General features: G+C 34.2%; 1 protein-coding gene across 1 annotated transcript; it reads left to right on the top strand.

The window, feature by feature from the left end:
* Nucleotides 1–2687: 2687 nt before the first annotated feature.
* LOC133028921 (uncharacterized) lies at nucleotides 2688–6769 on the top strand. Its single transcript, XM_061107696.1, has 4 exons — nucleotides 2688–3644; nucleotides 4239–4309; nucleotides 6132–6459; nucleotides 6577–6769. The coding sequence occupies exon 1, from the start codon at nucleotides 2886–2888 to the stop codon at nucleotides 3528–3530; it is 645 nt and encodes a 214-aa protein (XP_060963679.1). The 5' UTR covers nucleotides 2688–2885; the 3' UTR covers nucleotides 3531–3644; nucleotides 4239–4309; nucleotides 6132–6459; nucleotides 6577–6769.
* Nucleotides 6770–12810: the final 6041 nt, after the last annotated feature.

Genomic DNA, 12810 nt, shown 5'->3' with positions numbered 1-12810 from the left:
ATTTTGTTGAATCTCTTTTATGTCTCGCATGTCTCATTGGTTCCGGCTTGTGGAATACCACCCTGTGTTCACTTGCGAGAAAGATGTTTTCACGAGTTTCATTCAACTCGGTGTATATTGTGTAAATCGGAACGTATTTGTCGTGTTTTTTCTGTTTCTTCTTATTTTTAGATAATTCTCTTGAGTCATCCTTTCTTTTGGAGTTCGAACTACTTGGATTATCTACTTTTGTCGAGACGGTACTTGTTGTGGTAGTACTTGTGCTGGGTTTGTTTCCTGAGCCGGTCTTTACCAACTTCATCTCATTTTTTGCTTCCTCTTTACGCACATATACTTGCGCTTTTTCTTTGAATTCATTGATGTTTCTTACTAGACGACCCTGTAAGTCATTCCACAACTCGCCCCAGCTGTTGAAAGGTCGGTTGTGATCCCTGCTTGAAGAGTAATAAGCTGAATACTGTCATTCAAATTTCTAACCTTCGCAGTGGCTGTGCTGAAGTGACTTAGGTAAGCCTTTACCGACTCGCCTGGTTGCTGTTTTATGTTAGTTAGGGATGATGCTTCAAGTCGTTTATCTTTGGCAGCTTGAAATTATTTCTTAAAGTCTCTGGACAGCTGTTCCCAAGACGTTATCGAATGGTGAGTAAACTTATCGAACCAGCTACTCACTGCCCCAATTAAAGATGTCGGTAATAAAATGCACCACAGATTATTCGAGATGTTGCTGGCTCGCATTATGGTATTAAAGTTATTCAGATGAGTGATTGGGTTCGTAGTCCCATCATACTGCGAGACATGTGGATTTTTGAATCCATGAGGGAATTCAGAATTCAGAATATCAGGATGGAATGGCTCGGTTTCCTCATCTGAGTCATAGCCAGGTAATTTCTCATGTTCCCCATCCTGATATTTTCTAAACTTATCATCCAACTCAATGATTTGCCACTGGATGGGGTCCACTTGCTCATGTTTGGCATTAAGTTGATGGCATAAGCCAGGTGCATTCTGATTTAGTCGCTCACAAAGATCAGGTTGTCTTTGATTCAAATGTTCACGAAGATCGGGTTGTCTTTGCTCATAATTACTCACAGATGTTGTCTCTGAGTAACTCTCAGATTGATAGCTTTGTGTATTGCTCATGCTTTCTTGATCAACATAATGTTGAGGTCTGCTTCCTTCTCGCGTTTGCCTTCCTGATCGACTGTGTCCTCGAGACCTCGAGTGTCCGAACCAGAACTTGCTTTGTCTTATACTGGTCTTCTCCTTCAAAAGAGGTTAGATACACGTCCTCTACTTATGTACGTGTATGCACCTTCCCTCTCTGATCGAGAAGGACGTTGAGGGTGTCTCGGTGGTAGCCCACTTGTCCAAGGTTGAGTCCCAAGATTTCTCTCGTTATCACGAGGGATTTCCTGTTCCCTAGGTTGGGGCTGTCTCGTGTCCTCATTCCTGCGAGAAGCCTCTGGTACATCAGTATGTTCATTCCCTTGGTTCATAAATCCTTGGGATCTTTGAGGCGCATTTCGATGTCGCTCTTGATTATTTTGTTGTTCATTCATTAGAACATCCCTAGTACCCCCGCAAGTTGTTCCTCTTAGGTGTTTTGGGGGTTTTTCGATTTGCTTCCTGTCTCCTGGTTCTTGAACCTCGAGGTCTTCCTCGTGGTCTCCTCACCCCAAGATCAGGTTGATTCTGAGTATCAGTTCCTTGAGTCGCCCTAACTACTTCAGCCTCTCTTTCCAACTCAGCATTTCGTCAAGAATATCTTGAGGGCCAAAGTCCAATCAACTTTATGGATTTATAAACACAAAAAAAAAAAAAATAAATAAATAAAGAAGGTTTATCAAAAAAATAAATAAAAATAAAGAAGAACATGAAGAAAAAGATGAACACGGGAGAGAGATGTATAGCTTAAGAATAAAGGTGATGATGAAAAAAATATGAAATGAGGAAATGCCAAATGAGGGGGTAACATGTGATTACAAAACAAATAATAATATATTAAGTTTTTTTTTTTTTAAATTTTATTTGTTATTTTTTTTAAAAAAAGGTGAACGGCCATGAATTGACCATGAACATAACACCACAAACTTTTTAAAAAATTAATTAGTAAAAAATAAAATAAAAAAGGGTATGCAAAAAAGACAGTATAGAACTTCTCAATATTTTTGTAAATTCTGCCGTGTGGACCTATAAAAGTAATAAAATGTAAAAATATAATATAGCAGGTAAAAACCCCAATTATTAATGATAAGGCCGAGGCCGACTGATCCAATTGCAAGAGGAAAATTTACATGGTATACTAACTTTTGGCATTTTTTTACAAAAATACTGTCAGACGGTATTTTTTACTTTTTTACTGTATTTTTTTATAAGTTTCATATCAAAGATATCTTGTGTTCAGTTTTCACTAGTGTTCTAATGGTACTTTTTAAGTGTTTTACTGTTGTTTTGAGTTGTTCTGCTTTGTGTTTTACTGGTGTTTTATAAAAACACAGTATTTTTGAAAAGATATCTGTGTGACAGTATTTTTGTAAAAATTAACCCAAATTCCAATATTTTTTGTAAATTTCCCTATTTGATTTCAATTCCAAACTCTGCCCAGCCCATTACACCAGTGACATGTCGTTTCCCACTATTATATCGAGCTAATATATAGTCGTTTCAACATATAAACGTGTCGTATCTGATTCGAAATATCCAACCAGTCAATCGGTACACGACAAAATAAAAAAGAAAAACCCCATTTCCTAGCCATAAGCTCGGAAGAAGCTTGAGTAGCTATCTCAGGTGGCAAGCCCTGATGCCCTTTCAGCTTAAATTTCCTTTTTATATTATCAAATCACATTTTTGCTTCCCTCTGACGCAAACTCCAAAACCCTAACATGGAACCCTCACCACCCGAGGATTTCGAAGATTACGGACCGTCATCAACACTTATCGGGTTTGATCGCCCGCTTCCCTTGCTCCGTGGCCCCGTCCCGGTTGGTCCGCTTGATGATTCATCGACCGGTTTGTTCGTTCTTGCATTCCGTAACCCCAGAGCTTGGGCGAAAGCGTACAGAGCCTGTGAGTCCAAGATTATCGACCAGTGCGTCTCTGGAGCCAGGATCGGGTGCTCGATCAGCGCCTCGAGCAAGTGCAAGCCCTCGTGGTGGCTGAATCTGACTGGTTTTACGGCTTCGGATTTGAAGGAGAGGGAGCAATGTGAAGAGCGTGAAATGAACGGCTGTTTGGCGGTGGCAAAGGAGAAGTGTTTTGGATTCGCCAAAGAACGGTGCTTGAAGTCGTTTAGGGATGCGAGGGTTGTGGAGAGGGGTAGGGGTTTGAATACAAAGCAGGTTCAGAAGTTGGTTGGCTTGGTAACTATGGGGGATAAGAGTACGTTGGTTCGTTTGATTGGATTCAATCAATTGGTTTCTCATCGAGAATTTGGGACAAGGTATTATAGGGCCAGTGAGTTACTTGGTTCTTGTAGTGATATTGATTGCATTCTTGATGGGTTTAGTGGCAAGGAATCATCACAGTAGTGGGATTTCACTTCGAAAAAATTAGCTCATGTTTCACAAAATTGAAAGCACCTGGATGGAGTCTATCTCGGGGCAGTACACACTTGAACCTGGAGCTGCTGTGTCATTGCTGAGGTATGTGCATTTCACCACCTTTACTTAATATTTAGCTTGCGAAGATAAAACTTACTGCTTTAGAGTTTGTTAATTTTGATGCATACCTTAATGAGATATTGGTATGCAACTTTCGTAGCATTTCCTTGTTTATATTTATAAAATCATTTCACTAAAATTGTTAATTCTGTGAATGCAATTGGAAACTAAAGGAGAATCTTTGTGATATTGAATATAATACTCTGTGTTTTCGATTAGGCAGCTTCTGAATTAATGTCAGGTGTAATTGCATCGCCCTTTTGTATTTTGACTTTTGATAATGCCAGGAGTTGTATATGTTTGTTCGCTGTCATGGCTGTATCAGTATCACATGTTAGCGTTTTCCATTCACTTGCTTTATTGTTAGCCATGACATCCAATCATTTTCATAGCATAACCTTGATGCACATAGATGATGAGATGATTATAGAAATGTGTCTTTAATGTCCTTTTCTCTATGTTTATGGTGGATTACCTTTGTCCAAATACAACCATGAATCACTCTCACAATTGTTGTTTTCTATTTTTTAAATAACTGTCTGTGGCTACTAAGCTTATATTGATTGCATTTTGTAGTGCTTTTTCATTGCCGGTGACTGGTTTAGTCTCATTTCCAATCTATCGGTACTGTCTGCCACAGTTTGGAGGTAACTATAAGTATAACAACAATTGGGTGCTGTAGGTGCTGGATTTACATTGATATTGTTGCCACCTCAAACTTCGCCATATTATTTTTACTTATTTCATTGCAATTGTGGCACCCTCTCATCCATATTATAGTTGACCACAATGTTTGGTTACCCCTTATCACACATTATAGTCAACCACGAGATGCTTTTTTTACACGAGATGCTTTAGTTGTTGCCGTGGTCTTAGACTCTAAAGGAATAAAACGATTGTGGCTTACACCTTGAGGTGAGGTGGTCCTATAAAGCTTCAAAGGCTTATCCTTAGATGTGATTTGTAAGGCTTTCCCCTCACTGTGTGAGGTATAAGCATTTGAGGTTTAAGGCTCACATAAGTGATCCATGTGTATGTCATTTTATTTGTCTAACTCTACATATTTCTTTGTGGTTCAAAGACAAGATTACGTTCCATGCTTCTATTTAGAAACTCGTTTCCTGTTCATGGTTAAAATAGTCTTTCGTAAAATTCAAATTATGCTCAAACCTTGAAGCATGTATCCGAAATGTAGTAGTTTTTTATGCATTGTTATTTGGATTTCATCTAAACGTTTTGAAAGGCGGAAACGGATTCCGAGGCGTTTTGCCATAGTACCGTAAGCCTCGACAATAAGAATAAAAAAATTCATAAAAATGATATATATCATTAAATTCATAACAAAAAGTCATAAAATTCATGAAATTATTAACTATAAGTCTTAAAATATAACTAAAGGATGAAAGGTGTAAAACTAAAGTATCCTAATTAATAGAGAAATAATAAATTTGAAGTCTAAAGTTTCAAACTAAAGATTAAAAGACATATTCCAAGTTCTAACTTTCAAGTTCCATGTTGAAATTCATATCTCGAAGAAGTTATCATGATCACGATCATTGGCGTTATTATCATCTGAAGAATAAAATTGCATAGCTCGACCATCATCACTCTCATTTTCTTCTTCTTTTTCAAAATCATCCTCCTCAAAACTCACATCCACTTGACTATTTTTCCCTTTCCTTATACCGCAAGTAATATGTAAATAATAAATTTATAAAATGCCAAGTCTATTTATAATGTAAATATGAAATGTAGTTGCAATATGCAATGAGTTCTAAAAGTAACCTTTCTTTGGTGGTGGTGGTGCTTGGTTTCTTTTCCTCTTCCTTGGTGCTATAGAACTTCCCCCCTCATACTCATCCCCAATCTCAGTTTCTATGTTATCATTTTCTTCTTCATCATTTGGGTTGGGGTTGGCTATCCACTCACTATCTGAAGGCACATTTTCAATGATCAAAGGATCATCTTTCTCTCATCGGGATTGTTTCTTAAAAAATTTGTGTCTCCATTTTTTTGTTGTACATAATGTACACCAAACTATTCATCTTAGATGTGCTTAGGCGATTTCTTTTCTTGGTGTGCACTTGATTGAATGTGCTCCAATTACGTTCACAAGCTGATGCTGAACAAATAAGACCAAGAACTTTCATTGCAAATAATCTTAGTTCTGGAACTTCATCTCCAAAACTCTCCCACCAATCAACTATCATTAGAAATAACATAATAATAAAAATAATTAGTTAAACTTAAAAATTTATTTTATATAAAATATTAATGTAAGAAAAATAGGTAAAGATAGTACACTAGGTGGTCGTGTTGTGTATGATGCCAAAGATGATCTAAGGCCAAATAATCCTCGCTTGTATTTATACTTATTAAGTTGGGCATCAACCTTCATATAAATTTTCTCATCCTTAATGAGTCTATCCATGCACTTATACAAACAAATTTTAATCTCTGGATGCTCAGAAACATTAGGACTCCATCTAAATCGAGGATTCAAATAGTATGCAGCTGCATGCAAGTTACGGTGCAATTGAAACTCCCACTTTTGATCGATGATATCCCAAATCTCCTAATAGGAAGACAAGTCTCCATCTAGGTTCTTGGTTATGTTTTCCTTTGCCTCATCCATAGCACCATAAATGAACCCCATTGTCGGGTTTTCACCATCAACTAATCTTAATACATGGACAAGGGGCTTAGTGGTTTTCCAAATGTTGTTGAGAAGCTTCAAGAGTTAGACACTGAGACTCTTGACTACTTGATATCCAACACCCTCAGAGACCTTTAATCTGTAAGTCGTTTATCTGATTTTGCTTGAGGTGTTCGTTTGTTAGCGCTAGCTGGCCTATAGATTTCCTTGGCTGGCCATGGTAGCTCGATTTCTAACATGCATTTTCTTTGATTTCAGGTTATGCTGAAGCTTAACCACACCCATGCAAGGGCTAAGGGCTCTGCTATTGCTCACGGTGAAGAACCGAAGGCCAACGAGGTTGAATTCAAGGCGGAGAAGGATGCCCGTGTTGAGTTTTATGCCTTAAATAAAACTCATTTTATATAATAAGATTTACTTATTAATAAAGATCAGAAATAACATTTTATGTTGCATGGTTCACATGATTTATTTCATGATTATATATATATATATATATATATATAATGTATGAATTCTATTTAAGTCCTGAACATATGAATTTGTTAAGATTATAGTGTTGTCAGTACAGTGGAATATAATCTTAATTATATGTTCAAAAGCTTATTCCCTAATTTGTCAAAACACTGGATTTAAACTGACGTGGTATAATCAGCGATAGGTATTCTTACACCTTGAAAAATTGTTATGTCATTTCCAGGACATTGGCAAAGTTTACCAGTATCGGATGTATGGAGTATACATCGGAAGAGACCGATATTGAACTTTGATTAGATATATTAAAATTTACCGTAATATCTATTCAATTCAATATCACCTGTTGATCCTAGATCAAATGATCTTAATCCTGATATGGTTAGGTTCAATCTTAAGAGTGTTATCCGTGTTCTTTGATTTGTTAGTTAAGCCTACTTTTGGATCAGGGTGATACATACATTTTGGGAACACGGTAGTGCAATTAAGTGGGAGCGCTAACATAAATATGGAATCTATAGCTTCTATCTGGCAAATAGATAGTAAATGATGATTTCCTTCGAGCTTAACCAAACGAAAATAAATGGTGGAGATCTCATTTCACTTAGCTGAAATATCATTTATATAGGGTTAAGTGTTTTAAGGATAAATACATTGCAGGGTGTTACGGTAATTTAATCCCTTTACAGTGTAAATCATCTATATAGAGGATCATTGATCACATTAGGGTTACATTAGGGTTATAACAATGGATAACTTATGACGTGTCTATATCGTGGAACATATAGAGCGTTCTATATGACTGAGAGTGCAATTCCAAGTTCTAAGTGTAGATTCAATAAGGAATTAATAAGTTAGGGAATTTACTTGGTAAATTTGGTTCGACTTATTGGAAGCTCGGTTATATAGACCCATGATCCCCATACTAGTTGAGACCATACTGCTTGTAAGACTCAGTTAATTGATTTTAATTAATCAATTATAATTCTAAAAATTTGACTATGTCTAATTTAAGAATTCTCACTAAGTAAGGATGAAATCGTAAATAAAAGGATTTCTAGGTTTAATTATTAATTAAGAGACTTTGTATGTCTAATTAATAATTATATTAAATGACAATATTATTTGATAATTCATTTTAGTTATTAAATAATTAGTTTTGGCATTTAAATGTTAGAATTGGAAAAATGACATTTTTGGAGAAATAGAAATAAAATTGAGGAAACTGCAAAACCCTAGTGAGGCCTAAGTCAAACCTATGGCCGACCACTATAGTGTGTTTCCCAATTATTATTTTCAATTTTAATTGTCAAGTAATTGCTAACCTAAACCTAGCAATAATAGGAAAGTGGTGGATCACACTAAGTAAGACAGTTAATCAATTACATAGTAAAAGAGGAAACTGTTTATTTGAAAAGTTGAGCTCTCCCTTTTCCCTATATATTGCCGCCCCTCTCTTCTCTTTGAAAGGCATCAGTATCACACGAAATCAAGAGAGAAAAGAGAGAGAATTTCGAAATTCCTTGAGTGAATGAGTAGTGCCCACACACATCAAGTGGTACCTCAATCATGTAAGACTATGGAAAATCAACCATCAAAGAAGGAGAGAAAGAGATCCAGGTTCAGATCTTGGTGATGCTCTGCTACAGAAAGGAATCAAGGGCTAGAGATCTGAACGGAAGGAGTCATAATATTCCGCTGCACCCACTGTAAGGTTTTCTTAAACTCTTATGTGTTTATTTTTATTGTTTTAGAATTCATATTAGGATGTTAATTAAACATACTTAGTAGTAAATCTAAATCCTGGTAAAATATTTCCAACAGCCCGTGCCAAGGTGCAAACTGACATAGATGAAGCATTGGCTTGCTTGGGTGAGGTGTAGGACCAATGTGAGGGCCTGAACCAATTGCTTAGCCTCCGCAACCAGGAGGTGGCCAGGTTGACCGCAACCAGGAGCTGTGCTGGGCTGGGGTTGGAATCATTAGGTAGTTGTGGTTGGGACGAGAGAAAAACATGAGAGAGAGGCGTTGGGCTGGCCGGGGATCGTTGGCAGACGCATGAGAAAGAGAGGAGACGAATGTTTCACCGTGGCTGAGATGGCAAATGGAACCAACAAGGAGAAACATCAGGGAGAGTGTAGGGAGAAGAGAGAGAAGGTGATGAAGCTTTAGGATTTTTTTAATTACTTATTATTTTTTTTTTTGAAAATAGATTAAAATATATTTTAATTATCTTTTTATTATTTTAAATTTTAATTAAAAATAGATGTGAACGAATTATATAGTAACATAGTATTTTAGTAGACATAATAAGTATTTAACAGAATGATAGTAACAAAAATGATAAACTAACATATGATATGTAATTCATCGGAAAAAAAAATAATATATTAGTGTATATGAAATAAAAAAATATAAAGTATTTTTCCTTGAAATGTAGAGAAGCATTAGGGGGAATGGAGATGAGAATTTTCGAATTAACTCTATAACACTGGACAAAGCTGAATTGTCCTTCTAAGTGCTCTTAACCTTTGAGATTAACTATAAACAATCAGATTCAATGGATGCAAGAGGAAGCTTGATGCGGTACACTAAAGTAGGTCTTCTAAATGAGCTTGGACTTCAGTAAAAAGAGGTGAAAATGCACTCCATTTTGAGATATCGAAGCTTGCAATCAAAATGCTAGAGAAATTTTAAGGCAAGATAAAGATCAGGTTTGGAGGTTTTAACTTCTCCTTCCTACTTTTGTAAGTGTCTCAGTTTAAAAAAAACATAAAATATTTATTTCTTAAATTTTTTAATATTTAGATTGTTGAAGTGGTAAGTATGAATAAATAATTACAATTGCTTATCAACCAATAGTTAGTCAACCATTTGTACAACTTCCTCGTACCTTCATATTCAAAAAATAATCAAAGAAGATATGATCTGAACGTTGATATTTGTTTATTAAAGTTTTTGAGCTTAATGACGTGTCTGATTAATAGAATAAAAAGTTGAGCAATTTGTGGCGAAACCCCCTTATGTTTTGATTTTTATACACTTAACCCCCTTATCTTTATTTTTGGTGGCAAAACCCCCTTATGTTTTAATTTTTATACACTTAACCCCCTTATCTTTTTTTTTGGTGGCAAAACCCCCTTATGTTTTAATTTTTATACACTTAACCCCTCTATCTTTTGTTTTTGCAAAACCCTTTACACTTTTCTTTGCAAATTTAAAGTTTTAGTTAAATATTACCGTTAAATACTAACCGGATTACTACTGTATCGACTTCGAGGTTTTACCGTTACTTATACAAATGTGTATACAGTGGTCATCCAGTTGATATTTAACGGTAATATTTAACTGGCGTGTCAAATTTGCAAAGAAAAATAAACATAAGGGGGTTTTGCCACAAAAAAAAAGATAAGGGGGTTAAGTGTATAAAAATCAAAACATAAGGGGGTTTTGCCACAAAAAAAAAAGATAAGGGGGTTAAATGTATAAAAATTAAAACATAAGGGGGTTTTGCCACCAAAAATAAAGATAAGGGGGTTAAGTGTATAAAAATCAAAACATAAAGGGGTTTCGCCGCAAATTGCTCTAAAAAGTTCAGTTTTCTTAAGACATAAGATCATCTACAATAAAATGTTTTAAAAAATGCTTTATTGACATTTTTTTTTATAATTAATGCTTTATTGATATAGAGATATATTTTTAGTATCTTATGTTTATTATTTGAATGAAAAGGAATGCAATAATAATAATAATAATACATACATACATACAATTACATTCTTTATATTTTCTATTTCTTATTTTTTTTATTATTTTATCATAAAGTAAAAAAAATTAATTATTTTAATATATTTAAAAAATAATATAATATTATTTTAATAATTGGGTAAATACTATTTTGAACCTTATATTTTACAAAAGTTACTAATTAGACCTTCTGTTCTGTTAAATGACAAAATAGATCTAATATTTTTCAAAATGGTAAAAATAAGATTCTGAGCTCAATTTTCAACAATTTTTTTTTTAATATAACTAATTTTAAGACAATTTCTAACACGAAAAATATAAAAATATAACCAGTTTTGTTATAATATCTTTAGATTAGATTATTATTAAGTTTTATTTTGACAAAAAATCAGTTCATGGTCCTATTTGTATAATTTTGGAAAATATAGGGTCTATTTTGTCATTTAACAAAACAGATAGTCCAATTGATAACTTTTGTAAAATATAGGGTCCAAAATAGTAGTAGAAGTGTTTACTATTTAGAATAAAAAGTAATAAAAATATTAATAAAATAAAATATTATATTTTGGAATTATTACATGAAAAATACAAATTAATATTTTATTTACAAATATACTTTTATAAGGTGTGGACAACATTTATACTTCTTATGTGCTTTTAATTATCAAAATACCTCTTACACTATCACTTACACAATCAGACGATGGTTGCTGTGTGGTTGACAGAAGGTTGCATCAAACAAATATTTCAATCAGACGAAAGTTGCTGGGTGGTTAGCCGAAGATTGCATCAGACGAATGTTTCAATCAGATGAATGTTGCTAGGTGGTTGGCCGAAGGTTGCGTCAGACAAAGGCTTCAATTAGACGAAACATCTGTTAGCAAAATATTTATGCAACTGTTATGAAACATTAAAAATCAGAATAGTGTTTCTACGTACATAACTCTATCTACATGTCTCTTCATGATTTAATATGAACAAATTTACCATTAGAAATTTGAAAAATAACGAAAATACACCATGATACATATTTTACTGTAGTATTGATGTAATTTTTTTGGATTATACTTGAGTTGAAATATTTGGGAACTCCAATTTAATTTTATGAGATCTGCATTTTATGGATTTGAAAATTGAAGAGGACATTAGTTTTATGCAAATTAAACTGGATTTCCGATTAAATTTTAGTTTCGTAGTAGTTAATCTACACTTTTTTTTTTTTTTATGATTTCGAAACAACCCCTGTTTTGATTGATTGGTCGTCTTCTTTGGTGAAGTCACTGAAATTAATGGTGGTTCTCTTTCAAGTTGAATTTTTGTGTCGGTTGTATTGGGTTGCTGCGTGGTTGCGTCGATACTTGCCCAGAAAGCATAAATCCTGGGTTGAAGGTGTGTGTAAGTAGTATTTGTATATATTTTTTTTTATTTGTGCTGTATATTCATTTATTTAGCGAGCTATATTTTTGTAATATTGTTACTTTTTTTTTTTGGTAAAAACTTAAAAAAACCCTTATATTTTTAAGTGATGATCTAATTTTTTTTTTTTAATATTCTTGCATAATACTACAATTGGAGACGCTTTAACATAACTTTATTTTTTTAATCTAGGACCTTAGTTGTGAAAATGGCACATGTCTGGTCGGTGTTTAAAGTTTTCAAATAACCTCTTATGAAATTACTTATGCTATAAAAAATAATTGATCTGTGTTGTTTGGATTGGTGCTTATTTAGGGCTGTTGAGCGTATTTGTAGTGTGACACATCAACCGAGCTATTAGAAAATGACTCGAGTAATTTTACCCAAATCTTGAACCAACCTTTGAATGTATGCATGTATTGTGTACGTATTTTTTAGACTTTAAAATGACTTTTATGTATATTCAACAGGGAACTGTGAAACAATTTCCCAGTAGACCTTAATTGGTAGCTAAGATACCGCCATGTGAAAGAAAGACTCAAGAATTGGAGTGATTTTAAGTCTTCTTAATTAATCTAATATGTCCAAGTTTTTACAACTATACGTGGAGATGGGGTCCTGACTGAGCGTTTTCATCAAGTTTTGGTGTGACCCTCCCTCTTGCCTCCTATCCTAAGCGTCCTTTTACTGACATCTATAGTTTTGGTGCACTTAGCTTTTAGAAAAGCTAGAAATTTCTGCTCATTTTCTCAAATGGAACTGTTTTTTTTTTTCTGCATTCCTTTATCATTAAATTATTGTGGGAATAAAATGATTCTCACTTGTTTTTGTTTTGTTGTGGATTCCCCTCTCCCC

Source organism: Cannabis sativa, unplaced genomic scaffold, assembly GCF_029168945.1.
Source record: "Cannabis sativa cultivar Pink pepper isolate KNU-18-1 unplaced genomic scaffold, ASM2916894v1 Contig3, whole genome shotgun sequence".
In the NCBI taxonomy this organism is placed as follows: Eukaryota; Viridiplantae; Streptophyta; class Magnoliopsida; order Rosales; family Cannabaceae; genus Cannabis; species Cannabis sativa.
This window is presented reverse-complemented; position numbering and strand designations above follow the sequence as displayed.

What these genes read in the sequence shown, in the direction of transcription:
- LOC133028921 (XM_061107696.1), top strand. Translation starts at nt 2,886, where the DNA reads ATGGAACCCTCACCACCCGAGGATTTCGAAGATTACGGACCGTCATCA.